The following is a 21,550-nucleotide window of genomic DNA, read 5'->3' as shown; positions in this document are numbered from 1 at the left end:
ATCTCTCTCTCATAGACCAAACATGGACGACTTACAGAAGAGAAATCTACATACTCGGCCCCCGAGTCGCGGTCGTATGGAATGATGTGATATATTTGCGGCACAGAGAGTACTTGTCAACAGCATCGGCGATACCGCCTTTCGCTTTGTCACGAAATGTCTCGCTGCCTGTTCTAATCTAAAACTCGGTTACGACGTTACTTTCGCAAAACCGTAGCGCGGAAGCGAAACGCGTTCTTCCTTTGCGCGTTTCTGCGCGTCCGAGTGGAACGACAGCGATCGTTCTATCACAGTTAAGAGAATCGTCTCTCTAAGAGAATAGGCACGATGACGGATCGTTAAGCGGTGATGAGAAGAACGGTTCTTCCCTATAACGGTCATTTGAGGTACTTGGCTGCCCAGTCCGTCCGACCGTGAGGTCCGCCGCTGATTTTCGTGTGGAGGACGTTTCCAAACAAATTCGGTTGAAAGGCCGGTTTATTGGTAGCTTCTGTCGGGAAGAAAAAATCCGCGTTAAATGGCTGCAAACGACACAGCACGATTCTCTGGTCTTTCTCTAGCTACAGCACGCAATTACATATTCAGACGACACAAGACATCCTGGATGTACTCAAAGTGCCGTCCCAGGTAGAAGAAAAAATCATAATGACGTCGAAAAATGATGAAATAATTGACTATAATAACTCACTCTTCGACCACAATTCGATCGCTTTCTCGTCGATTTTAATGTCATTTTGACATTTTATTTATTTATCCTTTTATTATCTGTTTATCATAATTTTCTGTTCTACCTAAGACCAAGAGCAAACCTTCCTTCTCTTTCGGCCGGTGGAATGAGAATTTCAATTTTGGAGCAAGAATACGACCGATACTGCGAGTACTTACTAATACTTTGGGTACCGTACACGCTGGAGTAAGGTAATCTCAAGCTTTGCTCGGCGATATAACGATTTCGCGCGAGATAGTGCTGTCTCGTTTGATTCTCGATACTGTCCCTAGGCGCCCAGAAGGACTCGGTAAAGTCATCGTACTTGTTGGACCCCGCCTGGCCAATCAGCCCGTTCAACAGCAGTCTCGACCGATTGATATCGGGATCGCCGTTTCTTGAAAAATCAATGAATAAATAAAAGCGTTAAAACGGTAGACGACGCGCAATTAAGGGAAGCCGTGGCGACATATTGGTGGAGACGCGCATCGATTTATTGCACACTTTGGGGTTTACAATTCATTCGTAGAATTCAGAGAGTTCATTCGCAGAAACATTCGAAGTGCGCATCCGTCGTCGTTTGAACGAGCCCCTTACAAGGGAGACACGCGAGGTCAAGGGAGATTCCGCGAAGCAACGATCCGACGAGATCGAGAACGTCGGAAAGGATGCGCGACGAAGACGCGATTCTCGACAGCACGACCGCCAGTGCTCGGGCGACGCTCGCCAAAGCGAAAAGCGCGAAACTGTCGAGAATCACGCTCGGCGAGCGGTAACAGATTCGCTCCGCCCGTCCGTTTCCGCAGAGCGGCGCGAGCGGTTTCGTCGACACTCCGGGAAACACATTCTGTCCTACGTGAGAGCGCGCCAGAAGACAGACGGCTGTCACCGACAACGCGGCGCACGCGACTCTTTGTAGTAGATTTCGGAACTTTCTATACCTGGACGGTAAATTTGTGCTCTGGCCTGCGACGTACCGAGCCACACTGAGGTAGTGCTGCTTCGCCGAGACCTTGCGCGAGCTCTTCATCTGGTTCGACTGATTCGACTGATTGTTCCACATCCTCGACGGTGGCTCCTTCCACACCGGTAACGACCAGTTCGTGTTGCCATGTTTCAGGTTATCGGGCGGCTGGTAATTGGCGTGGTTCCAATTGGCATGGTTCTCCTTGTACAGCCGATCGGGTACGAGCATCGCGCTCGGGTTCTCCGGCAAGATCTTGCCCCTGACGCGGACAATCGGAAGATTAAAAGATCAGAGAAAGTTTCTCTGCCGGGATAATCGCGCGTGACGTACCCCAAAAGATCTGCGAATTCGTCCTCTTCCCACTTCGCGGTGTTGTCGCTTTCGTGCTTGTTCTGATCGCTGTGACTCAGTAACGGCAAAGCCGCCGGCTGTTGCGACTGGACGACCATTTTTTCGGGGGCTCTGCAACAAATAACAGGCGCCAGGATTGTCGAGTCGGGTGCAATCGATAACGTGATCGCGAAGCAGACCGAGCTTTAAATGTCACGGAATGAAATGTGCTTTATATATCGATGCCACGCGATCAAATCTTTACCTGTAATTCTGAGATGCGGTTGAGAGAAACTTACCTCGACTGAACCAGGCTATTAACGAAGTCCTGCTGAGAATAATTGTACTGCTTTGATACGGGTGGCGGAAGATTGATTTTGTTCATGGCGAGCTCTCGTTGCGAAGTTACGCCGATCTTTTTGCTGCTAATTATACGCGGATCGCCGACTTGAAAATACGGATATCTGGAAAGAAGTCAACTTTGTTCGAGAATCATTCGAGAATTTTGTTCGAATTTTCAGCGAGGAATGTCTCAAGGAAGAAGTGCGAAAGTCGTCCCAAACAGGTTGTCCCGAGGTCGTCCTGGACGTCTTTAGAGGGCCCTGATACATTCTTCGGGGCATCCTGGGACATCTTATGCTGTTTGGGATGTGCATAAATGTTCTCTTCTTGACAATACCTGAGCGACTGTTGAGCCGTCGGTCTCTTGATGGGATTCCACTGCAACATATCCTCCATGAGTATAACCGCCTCTTGACCGGCGTTCGGAATCAAAACGCCCAACGACGTGCGTGTGAAATTTGGAAACTTGAAATTCATAGCCGCGGCCAATTGGTAACCCTCCGGCCAGTCGTCCTTGTCGGGTGTCCCGATCACGGAGCATATCTTAAATATTTCATCGATCTCGCTTTTGCCTGGGAACAGCGGTCTGAACGTGTATAGCTCGGCCATTATGCAGCCGACTGCCCAAATGTCAATCGGACTGTTGTAAGTCGTGGAGTGCAGCAATACTTCTGGTGCGCGATACCTGTAAAGATCGGTTAAATGGATAAAACCGGATTAATTCGGTGAAAATTTGGTGCTTCCGCGAAGAGATACGTTCAGCTGTTGTGAATTGCTCGGCAAAAATTAGGATACATCGAAGAAACACCCCTTTGAATTTTAATTCTCAACTTTAACTCTAATTTTTGTGCAACAATGAATTAGGCCTATAGCTTTGATTTCTTCAGACGTCAAAATTATTACCATCTGGTCGACACGTAGTCCGTATACGGAGGTCTCGAACGAATCTCTCTCGCCAGGCCGAAATCGGCGATCTTTACCAATTCGGGCCCCATACATAGCAAATTTTCCGGCTTCATGTCACGGTGAAAGAAACCGTGTTTGTGCATAAAAGCGAGACCTTGCAGTACTTGGTACACCATGTTCCTTATCACCGGTTCGGGAAATAATTTGTCCCTGCAATTAGAGTAACGGTGAGGATAATTCAACAGAAACGTCTGTGCTATGAGAACGATGGCGAAAGTATACCTATCCTTCATTAGTTGATAGAGGTTCTCTTTCATGTACTCGAAAACGAAGTACAGCACATCGTTTTCCCGTATAACTTCTTTAAGCTTCACAACGTTCGCGTGACTGAGCTTCTTCAGTGACTGCAACGAAAGAGATGATCACCGCGATACCGAGTGTATTAATGCATTGCGGGTCGCTAATTTTTTCTTTAACTTCCTCTAAGACCAATTAAAATTTTTAAGTAAAAAGTTTGAAGCGGGTTTTAATTAGCCAAAATGCACAGAAATAAGCATACGGTTTACAATATTGGTTTATTCTTTTTAACTGAATTGGCTACACTGATTCAAGAAATGTATATACATATTGAAGTGTATGCGTACATGTGAGATTTTCATGCTTCAGTGTGCATAAATTTCTTAAACTAGTGCAGCCAGTTCAGCTAAAAAGAATATATCACCTGCTTTAGAAAAACTTGTTTCCATTCAAAAAAATGTACAGGATGTCTCACTTACATGTAGAGCAGTATGCCGGATACAGGGGCACACATGAGAGTAAAAGAGAAAGACAAAGGGTCCCAAGTTCATATGGTGCTCTTTTTCTCTGTCTTTCTCTCACGTGCACTCCTGTAGCGGCAATCCGACATACTGCTCTGTATGTAAATAAGACACCTCGTACACTGAAAGAAAAAAATGCTGTATTAAAGTAATATTGATTTAATCCCAGTGAAATGATTACTCCACTACTCCTCAGCAAATATTTACTTGAATATAGCGCTTTTTTCTTTCATCGCTCTCCTTCTCTTTCCGTTCCTTTTACCCTCTCAATCGATTTATTACCTTTACTTCTCGTAAATTCATAGCCTCTTCCCAGGAATAATACTTTCTCTTCATTCTTTTTATAGCGACCTTCTCACCGGTATCGATACGTTCCCCGAGAACGACGGAACCAAAGGTCCCGTCGCCCAACTGATTCAACGTGATGTATCGATTCATTTTTCATTCACTCACGCTCGATCACTTGGAAATTTTCGCGTGTCACTTCTCCTCATGTAACAGCCACGAACATTACACCAAACATGCGCTCGCACGCCACCGAAATCGGCAGCGTGTCATACTCTTCGCACTTGCTGCAATCATACAAATCAAAGATATCCGATCAGATGAATAATGAACGGCTACCTATTCCGGGACGAATCGAAACGCTCTTCGACTCTATGCGCAATATATTCCGGAACATGTGACGTGTATACAAAGTGTCCTATTTCAAGTCCCCCACCAGGTACGACTTGGGAGCACGTGAGTTGGAAATTTTGAAATTCGTACAATTCCGAGCAAAAATTTCAATTTCTCTTCTTTCCTGAAGAGGATCGAGCGAATACTCGCTCGTCGCATGTATTTACCGCACAGGAAATACTTAAGTCCTTAGGTAGAAGCTCAAACACCTGCGCACGTAAGCATGGTTTATGAGTCATGTAATAAAGCTTTGTCACGGTATATAATCTAGTGTGAGTCGTGCCAGGAGTATTGACTCTATAGCGGTGGAATGAATATTTGATACTCCGGCATAAGATTGTAAATCGCCGACAAGATGGCAAGACAATTTTCTTTACAAGCGCGTCGATCTGAACTCTCCGATACTGTGTTAAAGACACGTCCGCGGAACTGTCGCACGAACTCGCGATATTTTAATGCCAAGTGCTCGCACAGTCGCGATCGATGAGTTATTTAAGACAAGAGTGTGCCGACGTGTGTGTACATCGCACCACGTTGTGCTTGCGAAACGTTGAACTTGCCTGGAGAATCGCGCGAATCGCCCGAAGCGTTCGACGCGTATTACGTTAATACCATAGAATCTGCGACTGCGAGGAGCGAGGACGCTTGTAAACGCGATCTAGAACACCGTTTATATATACATGGGAATATATATCTGTGTCATGTCGGAATTAGCATTTTCTTACGGTCGCACGCAAGCAATCTTTGTGCGGGTCAACATGCAAGAATATAGATTTTCTCGAACTGATCGTGCTTTTCTCCACCGCTGCCGCCGCCGATCGTTTCGCGCAAAATTGCCTGAACAATTATATTATATTCGTGTGCGCGCGCTACTGGAGAGTATCCGCGAGACTCAAGATTTAAATTTTTGGAAGAGAGATACGTATCATGAGAAACTACGACGGAGAATTTAAAGCGTACGACACGTTCCTACGCGAATTGCTAGTTTTCGTTCCCCGGCTTCAGCTTTCTCGCCGTTCGACTTGCTGCGAACGAATATTTCTCCGCTCTCGGTATCCATCGCGAAATCGGAGTGTGCGATTTGCCGATTTGCCGGGACGCGAGCGATATCAAACCCGAACGGATGCGACAAGAAAGCTGAGTCGTGACTTCGTCGAACGGACGGAACCTGAATTTCTCCGAATCTCTTCCCGTCACTCGCAGTGCGCTACGTACAAAGAAGAATCGAGATTGTACTCACGCAATAAAAAGGCAGAGACTATTTTTCGAGACGCCACGTATTTAATTATCTTTATGCGTGGCTGTCATTCAGCAGCAAACTATTAATCGAGCGGCCATAATTCGCGGTTGCTATGGCTACCAATGGCTGCGAAAAGTCCAACTATCGCGCCGCGCTCCGCTCGCCGGCAATCGAAACGTTTGGATTCCCTAGGGGCCTCCTTTGCGTCAGCGAATCAACGACGCGAGCGGAAACTCGGCTGAACAACCAATCGGGACGTCGCTTTGGACTTGAGTGATCTGAGAGAAGATAGGAACTACGACGCGGCAAGTTCAAACGTGGGCAGAGATTACTGGGACTTTGGCTCGGACACAATGGGAAAATTAATTCCTCGAGGACCACGAAAGGACAAATTCTGCTGTCGGATATTGAAAACACACGGTAAAATTTAAAACCTAGTCCTTCTGGCAACACTTTCCAATCGCTGCTGAGGCATTCCCGGGTCGAGTGCATCGTCTCTAGAGAGAGTGTTTGTTAGTTTGTTGATCATGTTTAAAACATGTGCAAAGGGTAAAATGTAAAAGTGAAAGGTAAATAACAGGTTAAAACGATGTTAAATTAACCGATGAAAGGAATGATTCCGAGCGAATTAACCCTTTGAGTACTGAATTATTTTAAGATTTTTATGCCCATGGGACGGATTTAATTTGTCGCTATATGGATTAATATGTAAAAGTAATACATTTTATGCCCAAGTAAACAGATGACGAGTCTCACTCGTCAAATGTACCGAAAGGGTTAACTGAGAATCATGGTATACGAGTAGTACCTAGACGCGATATATCCGATCCGGAAATGCCGGGTAACCGGAATCGGAAAGCATCAATGACGTCTAGTGTACACGAGAGCCGACAACTCAACAGTTTTCTCCGCCGAACGCGCCCATTGACACAATCAGTTCGTCAGGACACCATGGTTCATTCAACGAAATTGTTTCCTTTTGTTTAATCGTTAATTTCCTTTCTCGGTGCAAAATGCTGTCAATGTCTCGCGTCACTTGATGTACAGATTGCATGGCCGATCGTTTCGCGAGTTGTTTCGGTGTTTTATACGTAGTACTTATTAAGTAGCTGTGATAACGTGCTCTCGTAAGTAACACGTACCATCGACTACGTTCCCCGATTATCCAAGACGAATTCGTCCAAGACCTCTCGAAGGTGAAATTATGGCCGCGTCATTGAAAAGCTCGCAGTAATTCGCATTAAGTGAGTATACCGAGTTACAGTGTTTACCTTGAACGCCCAGAAACCTTATGTCTTCAATGAGAAGCAACAATCTTTTTATCGTCCGCTTCAAAATTTTATGTCGGTGACACATATGTTTGGATCGCGGTGTACGTTGCTTACCTTGAAACTGATGAGTAAACAGCTAATAAATTTCAATGCTTTCCCCAGATTGCCGCGGCAGCTAGATTTTAATATGCTTGCCAGAAATATGCAGACATTTATTTATAGACGATTTAATACAATGTATAACACTTTCAGTGATGGTAGCTGCCGGAGCCACAATTTTGATGGCAGCTAGTGAGGAGAATTCGTCCAATGAGACAGAAAGTGGTACAACACATCCAGTAAACCGGGGCTCTTGTTCGCAATATGGTATACAGCGTTGTGGTCAAAGAAATATCGAAACGTCAGCTAAAGCAGATGTAGCAACTTGTTCCTCGAATATTAGTAAGTTTTAAGGATTTTGTTTATATATTGAGTTTATTTGTAAAATACAAAAGATAAGCAATGTTATTTAATCAATTTTGTATTTTAACGCTTTGTATCATACATAAGTCATTGAGCGCTAACTTGACAATGATTGAAAGATGATAGACCTAGTAGGCTAAAAGATAATATTACAGGGAAGGGATTATTAGTAATTATAATACTTTAGATAAAAATGGCTAGTTTTAAGTGCATAGTTTTACTTGCTTAAACTTTGAGCATTAAGACAGAGATCAAATTATATATTTCTATCACAGCAGAAAAGAAACATTGTAGCCTTACGACTGAAAAGAATGGTAAAATAATATCCAAAGTAGAGCCGAAAGAGAGCTCTAAACTTTTGGCAGTTCATAAGACTGCTCAGATTCGTGAGACCAGAACTTCTAGATTACGGGCTGCTTCCATAGTATTACCCAGTGGTAAGCAAATACTACAAATCAACTTTTTATATTGTGATTTTATATGTGTGATTTTATGTCGATACGTTATGTCGATACGTTATTTCTTAAGTTAGACATTCTATTGTGTAGAAAATGTAGTATATTTCTGACCATTCTCTGGTTTCTATAATTGATATTTTAACTATTATCTCTATTTAAAATGAAATATCTCAGATTTCTCGAAATATATTTGCTCCGTGTGTATATATAAATTACATATTTATTACTGACGTATTTGTGCTTGTACTTCCAGTGGATGTATATGTACTATAATAATACAATATTCTTATTGAATGGATTAACTAATTAATGTTAGTTAATTATATCTATATTGGATGTTCCATATTTTTCTCTCATACTTATAAATATTTCATATAAAGCTTGACATTACTTTTTTGACGCAATATATGTTTTTATTACATTTATCCCATTATATATATTGTGCACGTCAATCTTATATAGGTACTTTAATGAGATAACTAATTCATTGAAGCGGATGGATTATTTTCTTTTACAAATCAGGTGCAACATTAGCGTCGAAAAGAATACTTGGTTCAGAAATTACCGGCTCTCAGAAGTTCAATTCATCAGTTAAGGAAGTGAGTATTTGCAATCAGAGATACATAATTCGAGTTTTGAGGTAATTTTTTCTTTGGAGAGTTAAAATCGGGGATTTTTATATTCTTGCGACTTACAGTATATTGACGAATTATAAGATTGATTTTTTTATTAATTCTGAGAAAACGTTCACAAGTGTTCCGGCGTGTAGCAGCCGAAATACTCGGAAAATTGAATTAACATCGAACGATCTGAAAAATACCTTAAAAACAAACAGTAACTTCAAACTGAGAAAAGCAGGTTTGAATTCGCGACAAAGATATCAAGCACGTATCTGTTTTATTCCTATCCTGACGCATATGCAGAAACTAATGTATATTTATACGCACAGGAAACTTCCACATCCTTAAACGGTGGCGTCACCATGAATCCTGTCAAGGAGAGAGATAAGAGCTACAAACGCAAATCTTATTTAAACAGGTCACGTCACACGGAGGCAGCGCCTGTCGATCGTTTAAGTGAAAGTAAGAAGTTTACGTTCGATATAGAAACCGTTGCTTCTAATAATGTCGGCCGGGTTTGAACGGAAGCGTTCGTAAGATTGCCAGTGCGCAATTTCTCAACGGCACGATGCGATTTTCAGCCGAGTCTAGCGAGAGACGCTCCAGAAGGCAATCCGTCAGACGAGGTCAGGTGACCGAAACTGCCTCGGGTCCCGCCGACTCCTGCGGTAATCGCCAAGTCGCGAGCCCGCGTAAAAAACACAACGACTCGAAAGTAGCTCAGTGCGGCACCGCGAAGAATCTCTCGAAAACTTGTTCATCATCCTCCGTAGTGGCTGCCGCGAGTAGTGGCAAACGCTCGATTTCACATCAACCCAGGTACAATCGACATAACAAATGTTACAATTGACGAGGATGTAACGATCGCTCTTGCAGTATAAGCGACTCGGAGGTGTCGCGTCGAGTGGACGCATTGACGGCGCTGACGCGAATCACGATGGAACGCGTGGAGAGACTCGCGTCCGCGACAGCGGCGGCGGCGAGCAATTCAAGCGAGAAGACGTCACCGAGAAAGTGCGCCGCCTCGAGGCACACGCCGGTCTCGATTCTCAAGCACAAGACGGCCGACGGCGAAGGGTGCGAGCGTCAAGCGTCGAGCGGCGCTTCTCCCCACGCGCCGTCGCCGGTTACGTTCTCGCCGTCTGTGACAGAGTCCGTCTCGCGCAAGAGACACGGCATCCTGAAGAAACGTAGCAGCCTGGACGAGAGCGAGATACTGCGTCGCCGTAGCTGTTCCCCGGACGTCTCCTTCGTCGACAGCACCTACTCGGAGTTCCGGCCGATTCTGAAGAACCAAAGGCGATCGTCCCTGGACGAGATCGTGAAGAGAGATCAGAGCCCGGATCAGCAGCCGACGTCGATACTGAAGCGCAAGTCGTCCAGGGAGGACGATCGGGAGGTGCATCGGTCGCTGTTAGCCTCCCCGGAGCCGCAGAGCATCCTGAAGCGCAAGCTCGCCAACAGCGTGCGCGCCAACAGCGTGAATCATCACGTGACCATCGCGCCGGATGTTGGCAGCGCGAGCGCGTGTCTGCTTCCCGACGGCGCCGAGGGGTCGGAAGTGCGGCCGATACTGAAGAAGAAGCACGGCAGGGAGGAGCTCGCCGGCAACGACGTCCCGTCCCTCGAGCCGCGGCCGATACTGAAGAAGAAATCCAGCACCGAGTCGGACGAGCACGAGCACGACAGGCCGAAGAAGACGATCCTCAAGTCCTCGCGGAAGAACTCGTACGAGGAGGCCGGCGAGGCGGAGTCGACCTCGCCGAGGAAGCTGTCCGCGCTGAAGAACCGGCCGATCGAGAACGTGCGGCCTATACTGAAGCAGTCAGCCGGCAGCCGGCATCACGACGACGCGGCGGACCTGTTCCTGCGCAAGCGAGCGCAGTCGGTGGGACACGCGCGTACCGGCGACTACGTCGAGTCGTTTCGCGCGCTGGCCAAGCGAAGGTCCCTCGAGTCCAGTTCGCCGAGCGACGTTTTGCGCGCGCCCCACCGATCCGTCATCTCGAATAGGTACGTAATAGATATATATTCTCTTTTAGGCGTTAATTTCCGAGAGAGATATCCGAAAAAACATTCTCAAACGGAGAGAGAATTTTATTCGCGCAACATCTGATCAACAACCTTTTGCAATTGCCGCAGCGATACGCGAGTTCAGTGGGGCTTTGATACCGTGCCAAGTTTAATAATAGACCATCTAGCGAAAGCCACCAGAAATTGAAGATAATCGTGCTCGCGTGTATTGTCGGCGACGCAAATCTGTGAATAAACGACGCTCCTCCGTACGCGGCTCCCCTCCACGCTCGGCAAATATTGCCGATTTAATCAGGTGTAGATATCAATTATTAGTGTCACGCGTGTGCTTTCCAGTTCCGTTGTGATCAAAGAGCCCGGTAAAGCGAAGCAGACGACGGACGACATGGAGGAGAAGAGCAAGGCGGACTCGCGTATACATTTCGACGCGGCGCTTCTCACCGACGAGGCCGTCGCGAGGAGGGACGAGCAGCAGGAGGAGGCGCCGCGAGAGGATCGTCACGTTCGTCGTAGCAACAGCGTGTCGAGAATGACGCAACACTTCAAGGCCCTGCAGGAGAAGATCGTCGCGGCGGAGAGCAGTCCGCAGCGCGTAACCTTGCAGCGACCGTCACACGGTGTGCAACGCTACCGCGAGCGCAAGGTGCTGAGTGGTGAGCGTTTTAACACGCAGCCGGTGACTTTCGAGGAGGTGCGCGAGGCGGTCCTGCAGAATCAGCGCAACGCCGCGGCGTTGAGCGCCACGGACGCGTCGCCCTGCGACGAGCCGTCCAAGCTGAGCTTGGCCGAGCGCGTGCGGCTCTTCGACCGGAAGATCTCGACCGCCGACGCGGAAAGGCTGCCGCAGAGGAGACGGCCGGCTACTCGCTACAAAACACAGCCGATCACGTCGGAGGAAGTGGAAGTGGCGTCTCGCGTGTCACCCCTGAATGCGAATTACCAATCGCAAACCTCGGTCGATGGTAAGTTGGGCTATTTTCGGAGTATCGCTCGGAATCGCCTAGCTGGAAATTCCAAGTAGATCGTAATCTTCATCTCCACGGGAGAAAAGAAAACAATCCTTGAGTATACAGTGATAAGATCAAACTAATCGCGTATGAATGGATATAAAATTATATTCAATGTAAAATAAAAGTTGGCCAAGGAGGCCATAACAAACGTTTCGATCAATTGCTGGCCCTCTTCAGTGAATTACTGAACATTCTACAGAATTATATTCGCAGCAGGGTAAACGAAGTAATGGAAATGTGTCGCTAATTGGACGGTGGTCATGTACCGGGAGTGAAACGGAAGTAAATTTTTCAATAACATTCCCTCGATAAAATGAGTAGTCGGAGAAAATGACAAGATGTAAGGTCATTCCAAGCGTCAGAATTCAATCAACAAATTCAAACGGTCTCATGGATATCAAGACAAAATAAATACAGAAAGAAAGATATAGATTAGGCTCTTGGGATATGCAATCTTTGAGTGAATAAAAAATGAAGTCAATAAGAACCGACGCTAGTTACTGGTAGTCAGTCGTTCACACCGATGGGAATCGGAAACTACGAACCGAAACGTTTATATTTCTTCATCTTCCAAGTTAAGTAATTTTTCTTTTTCTCCCTTGGCAACCAACAACTAATATCAGTTGTTATTGGCCCCATTTTTTCACTTACTCAAGAATTATGCGACAAAATCAATGAACAGAGTTGATTGATACTTTGGGATCAAAATTATTATCTGTCGTGTTTTCAGATGGCCGCCATTTTTAAAAGGAAGCGAGTAAAAATAAAAATGTTGACGTATAGGGGTGATAACTGATAAAAAAATGAGATTTTTTTTTAAATGGTCGAGCAACCAAAAAATTCATAATCGTACTATTCGAGATTGATCCCATCATCCTCTTGTCGTTGGTTAATTTCGCACAAGTTGATTCGTGTTGCAGAATATTCGCAAGAGTGTCAGAGGCCGCTTTACGCGCCGTTGCTCGCCGCTGCGTCTCATCCCGATGTGCCGAAAGGTATTCTCAAGAGCTCCGCCGGTCAAACGCATAATCTATCGCGTGCCAAGAGCCCGGAATTACGAGGTATGAAATTGATCAAGTCGGTGCTCAAGAGAGAATGCGAGGAGTCGATGGAGCAACAGACGACAACGACGACACTGCCGAGTTCCGCCGAGGCGTATCCGCGTTCTATTCTAAAGAGCAATCTCCACTCGAGACTTCAGAGCGCCGACTCGGTGGCATCGAGAAGCGAGGGAGACGTGCGTCTCGTCGAGAGCCAAAATCCCGACGCTGCTGCGAAATCAGAGAGCTCCGCCAGTATCGTGCGGTGCGCTTTACACCGGTCCTGCGACGACGCGTCGCCGGACGACGTTGTCGACGACTGCAAGTGGCGCGACGACTCGTCCGTGGATAAGATCGGCCGAGCGTCGTACTACGACGACGAGGAGGAGGACGACCGCGCGTCATCCTCCTCCGGCGGCCACGAGATACACAACATCATCATCAGCGAGGAGAAACCGCGGTATACCGGCAACTCGTTGGCCAAGAGCGTCAGTCAACACGCCTTCGAGGAGGAGAAGCGAAAGCAACGGGTGCGCGGCTTCCCCCTGCCAGGGCTGTGCCGCAGCGCCACGCAGGTGATCGCGTCGATCGAGACGAGCGAGACGCCGAGCGTCAGCATCGCCGACCGGCTGGCCGCGCTCCATCACAGCGGCAGCACGAATTGGCGGCGACGCGTGGCCAACGTCGACGAAAGTGCGCGCGACCTCCTCGGCTCGGAGGAGAGCACTGCGATCAAGTCGGGCGTGCTGGCGGACTGCATCGGCAAACTCGAGTCCGCCGCGGAGGGCTGGAGGAGGAGGATAGTCGCGGCCGACGCGGTTAACTTCACCGTCGCCGGCAAAATGGGCGCGCGACCGAACGACGCCGGTGGCTCGCCGCTCTTCACCGAACTCGCGACGAACGTTCTTAACCAGAAGAAGAGAGTGCCGCAGCGGTTCAAAGCGAGAAAGGATAAAGGTGAGCGGCTTCTTCTCGTAGGCACGTATTGCAGAGGACGTCTTAGATATCGTCTTTTCGAAAATTCAGAGATGTTCTTTCAGGATGTGTAAATGGCGCGGTATCGACACCTACCAGTCCGTGCAAAGATTTGCCCTCCGCCATGCGCATGAGCTACTCTGAGCCCGTTAGCGACGACAGCGGTTGGTATATTTGCTGAAAATCGCGTAACGCTTCTTCCATCCGAAATTCGAGGATCCGCGAACTGTCCCAGAACGCTGATGGAAATAACGCGCGAAACATGTGATATCGCTCGCGTGATGCGTACGATCTGGGACAGCGCGTGTGATAGCTCGTCCTAATCTTCCTCTTTGATACGACGCGCGAGGGACTCTTTTATTTCTAGTGAACTTACTTTATTATAACTTTATAGGTGAAGAATGTAAAACGGAGCATGTCATGTCGCCGACTGTTTCAGTACCTAAAACTGACGACGAAACCTTCACCTCTTTCTTTAGCGGTGTGTCGCTGGAAAAGTGCGAAACCGAGTGTCTTGATTTACACGAAACCGACTTCGATATAATTGCACCGCAGTCCGAATTGTAAATTCTCGCTTTTTTACATATCGCTCGCTTAAGAATGAGTAAAAAATTAAGAAAAAGAAACTTATAAGAGAGAAAGTAACGGACTCTCGGAGAAACCGTTTCTCGAAACGCATTGGTATGTATGTGTAATTGTGACTACAGCTCGGACCATTTTCTCGACAGATTAGCGCAAAAGCGGAACATACGAATACAACGCAGACGGGTCACCTCGAGAAACCCTCTCAGAGCTCTCGCGGCGCGTACCGACTTAAGATCGGAATACACCGAATTTCGCACGAATATAGCCGCGAGAACGATCAAGAGCGTAAACGTAGAGAAACGTGAGTGAGAGAAGACTTGCCATTATGCAGGGTACGACGGCGAAAATCTGATAGTTTTCACACCGCGAATACGATATTATGTACAAATATAGTCTTCATATGAAAAATAAGGCCGAAAGAAGAAATCAACTAATTAGGACATATTAGAGCGTGTATTGTATTGGTTGGTGCGCAAGTTTGTCCCGTTTTTTTCATTAAAATGTGTACGTGATATTTATTTATTTTAAAATACAATTAAACAAGTACGCGCCATTTTGTTCGATGACTTCTCTCCGATACCGTATGCTCCTGCGCTCGTGGAAGTTCGAAGCGAAGAAGCGACTGATAAAAAAACGGGGCAAACTTTTGTACAATATATACAGAGTGTCTGCAAAAGTCGGAGTCAAATTTATACAATGTGTTAAAGAAGTTGGGTAGGTGAAATTGTTCAATATAAGCTTATGTCCGAAAATGCTTTATTAAGAAATTATAAACAACAATATAACAACTGATAAAATCTGTGTACAGATCAAGACGTGTAGTCAACTGTTCTGAGCCAGCGATTACGTATAAAGAGTTATGGAGAACAATTCTGCTTATAAATCTTGGAACGTTTAATAAAGCATTTTCGGGCATAAGTTTATATGAACTTTTTCACCTACTCAATATCATTAACACACATATATAAATTTAGCTTGGAACTTTGCGGATATCTTGTGTGTCTTTTCTCATTTTATTTCCATGTTTTATCCCAGTGCGAAAACAATCAAGTTTCTCCGTCACCAGCAGAGACTTCATCCATTTCGAGTTGCGATTAAAACTTAAATTCTCAAACGATGTTCCAGTCGCTAAGAGCTCGTCTTTTGCTGTCGAAGCTCTCGCCGGCTTGGCGTCCACCGAAGATTTTAGCGCAGTGACTTTGAGAAATGTGACAGAGACGAGTGTGTCCACGAATAAGCTGCAACCATTCAAAGATTTAATGCTGATATTGGTTAAAGGGAGACGGCATGTTCAAGCCAGACTAGTCGAGCCTGTCGCCGAGTGCATCAATAGCGGTGATAATTATATACTGGTGACGAGATCAGAGGTAATAATTGATTATACAGGTAGAGCTAACAGAGAATAAAGTACATTATCTGGCCTTCGTTCTCTCAACGATCGAGCGAGGCGACGAGAAATGTCCGTTCGGCATTACGAGCCGGAATACGTACGCTCGTATTTTTTACTCACTGCTCCTCTCTGCTTGTTGTTCGTCGCTGATAAAATTCACTCCCGACAAATCGCAGGTTTTCAACTATATAGGGAAATATAGCAATATCATTGAAAGAACTCATGCCGCCGAGATCGCATCGTGTATCCTACAGAAGAAGGATTTAGGCTGTCAGGCGGACCAAGTTATCACCATACACGAGGATAAACCAACGTGCACGAGGAATCAGGTGCAAAAGTTTTGGAGCTATCTCGGTGTGCTCGACAGTGAGGAGCTAAATGGTGCGTTATCTACTTGCAGGCTTGTATCAGCATCTCAGTAAATTTCTCTTGATTTTTATATATTCCAACAGAGATTATCTGTGTGTGAAAACGTACGAGAATGTTTCTGATAATGGAATACATTGAGCAAGGGGAGAAAGATCGTTAAAATTTATATAAAATTAATTTGACCTACGCAAAATTATTGTAATGTGATATTCATTGATGCCGCAGTTGTCGAGGCTGGTCATCCTGACGAAGATGAATTGTACGAGTCCGCTATTATCGACACGAATATGGTGTACGAATTGAAGGATAAACAGCTGATACCTCACGAGAAGTTTTGGGGTACACTGCCGAAAATAGAAATGCTCGACCAAAACAAGGTAACTTTGAATTTATTATCTGCAGGAAGGCCGTTTTGAATTTTTGCGGTAGCCCAAGTTTGGGGCCCCGAAACAGATGCTTGTTTAGTACAAAATTATGTATTTGCAAAAAAATATGTAGATTTTTATATTTACATCGGCTCGGTAAGTTACAAATTAAGGAAAGATAGAACAGGTTTTTAAGAATCTAACTGCGACTGTTGTAGCGATATGATATTTTTAATTTTGTGGGAAGATACAAATGTTTGATGCACGTTATCGTTGTAATGACGCACGTTATCTGCCGGATAATCGTGATAAATCAGTCTTTCACGTTAAACTAACCCCGAGTTCCGATTATTAGCAAGATTGGGTGAATTAACTTCTTTTTTAAATTAAATTAAAAGTTAATGACCTATACAATTAACTTGGTTAAGTTCAAAGTTACCTAAACATAACTATGTTTAGGGTTTATATATATATATGTTTAGGGTTTATATATATATATATATATATAGTTTTGCATAATTATATTTTAACTTAGATTAATTGACCCAGTTCTGATTATTAGTATAGATTTTTGTACGCGTCCGATTGCGCCGCACCACAGAGCGAGAAGTATAACACTTTATCTCTTTACGAAGATCCTGGTATTTGACTTCGGCACGGAGATGTACATCTGGAGCGGCAAGGGAGTCTCGACAGACAAGAAGAAGCTGGCCACTCAGCTCGTTACGGAGATTTGGAAGGACGGATACGATTACGCTGAATGTACGATTTGCCCCATTAATGCGGCCCGCATGCTCGGTGGCCGGCGCGGTGATTCGCCCACGGCCGTCAAATCTGCCAAGAGCAGGCCCGAGTGGTGTCTGCTCGCCAAGTTGACGCAACATGTCGAGACAATACTCTTCCGGGAGAAGTTCCTCGACTGGCCTAATAGCACCAATGTGATCAAGGCGCGCGGCAGGAAGGACGACGTGCGACAGATCGACGGCGCTGCGATCGTGCAGCTGGACGATAACGACGAGATGTGGCTGCCGAATGACACCCCGGTCGATTTTGTACTGGAGGGCTGTCACCTGGGCAGAGGTATTGGTTGTTACGATAGCGAGGTAATTTCACGATCAAATATACGTATATATGTAGCAGGACCTCTTTTTTCCTGCCTCTGATAAATTGCAATTGAAACTAGAAGTTTGAGCTAAACGGTGACTTTGCTTGATTTCAGTTGAAAAAGGAATATGTCGTCACTACGACCAGCGTAATGGTATGGCATATCGACGAATTTTCGCACACGCTTTTAGACGGATCGTCCATCGGCCAGTTCCATTCTGGTGACAGTTATATCGTTCAATGGACGTATTCCGTCACGATCACCGGTGAGTCCCTCTATTGGGTCGGCTTCGCGAAAGTCGAAAGGTTTATTTCCAAACCATCGTAAATCCATATCTTATAAAAGTATTGACTTCTATGATGGCTTAAATATTTTAATACTTAATATTAATGCTTTTACACGTAGAATGACGAAAGGAACCTATTTATGTAAAAAAAAAAAACATAGTTTCGTTTCGAAGAAGTACAATTGCGCATTGCAGACGCATTATTGTACCCGCGGAAAAAAGTAACGTAAGTAAATCCCACGAATTTTATATTGAAGTAAAACGAAACAGCATGTGCTCCCTTTTCTTCGCATCTTCAGGCTCGATAAGCTGCAAAATTATTCTCCCCTCCCCTCTTCCAGTGTTCTAGACTTGAGATGGTTTGGGAATAATGGAATGATTACGGAAAGTTTTCGTGACACGTAGTCTCGATTTTTCTTGAAACTATAGTTTTGAAACGATCCAGTAGTTGTTTCGTGAATTATGCATTTGCCTCTACGTATCTTCTTCTTTACATGAGTAGGCAGAGAACTCAGTGGCCTGCCGTCCAAACATTCGGCGAAAGGTCGCGACAGGTCGGTGTATTTCATTTGGCAGGGCCGAAACGCGTCTTTGAACGAACGAGGTGCCGCGGCACTTTTAACGGTCGAATTGGACAACGATCGAGGCCCTCAGGTGAGAACTCTCCACTCAGTGTTGTCAAATGGCAATATTGCTAACACACCGACTGACTTACATCGATTATATAAAAGCCTAACTGATAATTGAAATAGAAAAAATGGCAGTATGTAAATGTAATTTAAGGTACATGTATCTTAAATCTCTCGTCCCATTGGCTCTTTATTGACTGTATGAACAATTTGTGCGGTAGGTGCAACCCAGTGACCACCACAACATTCTCGACACGTCAATCCAACGGTTTCGTTAAAATCTTTCTTAATATTGTATCACATATGATATTCGCAGATTCGCGTTGTTGAAGGACATGAGCCGGCTGCGTTCTTAAATTTATTCTCAGGAAGGATGATAGTACACAGCGGTAAAAAATCCGAGAATAGGAGCGAGAAACGATGGAGATTGTACATTTGTCGAGGTACTTTGAAATCCGAGACATACCTGAACGAAATCCCCTGCAGCACTCGGCAATTAAGAAGCAGAGGTTCCTTCGTGTTGCTGGACACTAAGAATGCGAAAGCATACATCTGGCATGGGAATAATACGTTGCGTCACATTAGAGAGGTAAATTTTCTGTTAATTTCTATAATGTTACAATTAACTCTATGTCGAATATAGAATTCGACATTGCGATAGATCTCGTATTTTTTTCTATTTATTTCCTCCCGTTCTTTCTCTCACCCGTTAACTACTTCTTTATTTTTCCGTCTTTCGAACTTCCTCTTTATCTGCTACCCTCTTCTTCACCCCCAGCCTCATCTCTTTTCGCTCTCTTTCGTTCTTCTCCTTGTCTCTTTTTGTAGAACGCTTTAAGTGCTGCGAACAAATTGAGAGAGAACCGACCCGACGAAACCGGATTATCAAGCGAAGTTAACGTACAGATATGCGAAGTTCAAGAAAGTTCGGAACCGGAGGAATTTAAAAACGGTGAGTGCACTTTGGTGGAGGGAAGTTTAAAGATTTAAACTTCGCTTGCGAAAATGAACAACCAATGCCTAATCAGCACAGGTCGGAAAATTGAAATGTAAAATATTCATTGCAGGATAGCCTGTAAATTACTTTCTAATATAATTCCGACATATAAAATGTATTCCAGAGATGTAAAAGATGTACATAAAATGTCTCGTAAAGTTTCACATTTCTGATAGAACACAAGATTATAATCATTTGCAAACCTTGACTGAATCCGCGATACCTTGCATTCTTTAGCATTAGGTGGCATAAATAAAAAACTATATTGGTCACTGGAGACGGCTGAGATGCAGGATCATACACCGAGGCTTTACCACTTATCAAGCATATTGAAAACACTTCGCGCAGTGGAGATACTCTGTCCGCATCGCGCGGACCTCGCGACACCGTTTCCTTTCTCGCAGGACGACCTGTATCAAGCGAGCCAACCAGGTATGGCGCTCTCTCGAAGACGTTATTTCGAGCGGTAGTTGGGCACGCGATTAAAAATATCGCAATTTCCAGCCTTATTTTTATTGGATGACAAGGATGTAATTTGGATCTGGCAAGGATGGTGGCCTGACAGCGGTACGGAAGATCAATCCGGCAGCAAGACTGTCCGATGGCAGGCCGAACGAAGGGCGGTAATGACGACAGCGATACGATACTGGCGAAACACCCGAAGCGCCCGAACGACGAATCTTCCTATATACTTAATTTGGGCTGGTTTAGAGCCGTTGCAATTTATCAGTCTTTTCCCCGAATGGACATATCGGGACGACGTTGCTGAATTGAACATAGAGGTATGTGACGTGCGCGCACACCACTTATTCCGTATTTCAGCCGTACGATTTTTGCGATTGTCCTTCAAAGGACAAAAGCGATATACGTGTGTGTCACTCAATCAATGTAAATTCGTTGAACCTATCGCCAGGATGGCCGAAATCCAGGAGAAGTATTGACCGTGGAGAATGAACTGGCCCGTCTGACACAAAGCACATATCCTCCTGCTCAGTTGTTGCAGAGACCTTTACCCGACGGAGTTGATCCAACGCGCTTGGAGCTGTACTTATCTCAGCAACACTTTCAAGTTAGTATCGCCGATCAGTTCGTGGTTTATGTACGCACGTTAAGTAAGTCTCGTATGCAGAACGCGCGATTTCTTGAGAAATATTTTCAAGATGAACCCGTATATATGATACAGAAAAGAAAATTTCTCACTCCATCTTCATTACATTTTACATGCTTTTCCATGACTTAGGAGCTACTGGGAATGAGCAAAGAGGAATTTCAACAGCTTCCAGTCTGGAAACAGGTGAATCTTAAAAAAGAAATCGGATTGTTCTGATGGATCGTTTTGGCTGCCAACACTGCGATTAATAGCTGCCCTTGTAAATTCGAGTTTACGTGTTAATTGTTTCACGATGTTTTTGCGAGTTGAAAGAGTCTCGACTTCTAAACGCATTTTTGTCGAAACTTGTAATCTCGTATAATTAAGAACGAAACGTTTCAAAAACCAGCGAATAATCATCACCGACGATATAGCGTAATAAACTGATTAATTAAGAAGAAACAACTCGCTCGGTAATACATTGTGTCAGTACTGTCTGAATTATATATGTATAATTATATATATATATATATAAACACATGAAAACGTATATATATAATATATATAATAGGCCGCGCGTACGAACAGATAATTATATATTTTTAATACCTGCTAATTGTGTGCGAATCAGCTTGCGAACATTTTCTTTATATTTGTATGGTCTTTATATTTGCGAGTGAGTGATATATGCTGTTACGGCTTATTCTTTCGCGCGTGATATCTGTATGAGACCGTTTCTATAATTTACAACATATTCTGCGTTTCTAAATAGTATTTCACAAGAAAACACTACATTGTCTCGACTCTTTCTTTCGTTCCCTTAAGACCTCGTGTGCCGTTGCATTTTGCTGCGCAAAAAGTTTTTGCAAATGTTTTC

The 21,550-nt window shown here is 44.9% G+C and overlaps 2 protein-coding genes across 7 annotated transcripts; one reads left to right on the top strand and one right to left on the bottom strand.

Moving 5' to 3' along the window:
* Positions 1-21: 21 nt before the first annotated feature.
* On the bottom strand, positions 22-7,427 carry LOC106742522 (serine/threonine-protein kinase ICK). 4 transcript variants are annotated; one of them, XM_014615537.1, is made up of 10 exons: positions 7,373-7,427; positions 4,352-4,641; positions 3,534-3,655; positions 3,249-3,461; positions 2,683-3,030; positions 2,303-2,467; positions 2,004-2,135; positions 1,648-1,932; positions 886-1,103; positions 22-490 (listed from the first exon to the last, which is right to left on the bottom strand). In XM_014615537.1, the coding sequence occupies exons 2-10, from the start codon at positions 4,505-4,507 to the stop codon at positions 378-380; spliced, it is 1,752 nt and encodes a 583-aa protein (XP_014471023.1). In that variant the 5' UTR covers positions 4,508-4,641; positions 7,373-7,427; the 3' UTR covers positions 22-377. The 4 variants fall into 4 exon arrangements, with proteins under 4 accessions (XP_014471023.1, XP_014471022.1, XP_014471020.1 ...); XM_014615536.1 differs by lacking the exon at positions 7,373-7,427 and adding an exon at positions 7,259-7,362; XM_014615534.1 differs by lacking the exon at positions 7,373-7,427 and adding an exon at positions 4,915-6,171.
* On the top strand, positions 6,311-21,465 carry LOC106742519 (supervillin-like). 3 transcript variants are annotated; one of them, XM_014615525.1, is made up of 24 exons: positions 6,311-6,407; positions 7,511-7,699; positions 7,999-8,157; positions 8,701-8,777; positions 9,128-9,260; positions 9,380-9,617; positions 9,675-10,811; positions 11,169-11,794; positions 12,763-13,839; positions 13,923-14,021; positions 14,252-14,420; positions 14,586-14,743; positions 15,568-15,809; positions 16,009-16,213; positions 16,427-16,578; positions 17,202-17,669; positions 17,786-17,936; positions 18,460-18,611; positions 18,903-19,175; positions 19,415-19,538; positions 19,821-20,015; positions 20,088-20,365; positions 20,497-20,652; positions 20,824-21,465. In XM_014615525.1, the coding sequence occupies exons 1-24, from the start codon at positions 6,341-6,343 to the stop codon at positions 20,908-20,910; spliced, it is 6,612 nt and encodes a 2,203-aa protein (XP_014471011.1). In that variant the 5' UTR covers positions 6,311-6,340; the 3' UTR covers positions 20,911-21,465. The 3 variants fall into 3 exon arrangements, with proteins under 3 accessions (XP_014471011.1, XP_014471010.1, XP_014471012.1); XM_014615524.1 differs by having other exon boundaries at positions 7,996-8,157; XM_014615526.1 differs by lacking the exon at positions 6,311-6,407 and adding an exon at positions 6,890-7,231 and having other exon boundaries at positions 7,996-8,157.
* The last annotated feature ends 85 nt before the right edge of the window (positions 21,466-21,550 follow it).

This window comes from Dinoponera quadriceps, unplaced genomic scaffold (assembly GCF_001313825.1).
Source record: "Dinoponera quadriceps isolate SergipeBrazil2010 unplaced genomic scaffold, ASM131382v1 scaffold113, whole genome shotgun sequence".
NCBI classification, from domain to species: domain Eukaryota; kingdom Metazoa; phylum Arthropoda; class Insecta; order Hymenoptera; family Formicidae; genus Dinoponera; species Dinoponera quadriceps.
This window is presented reverse-complemented; position numbering and strand designations above follow the sequence as displayed.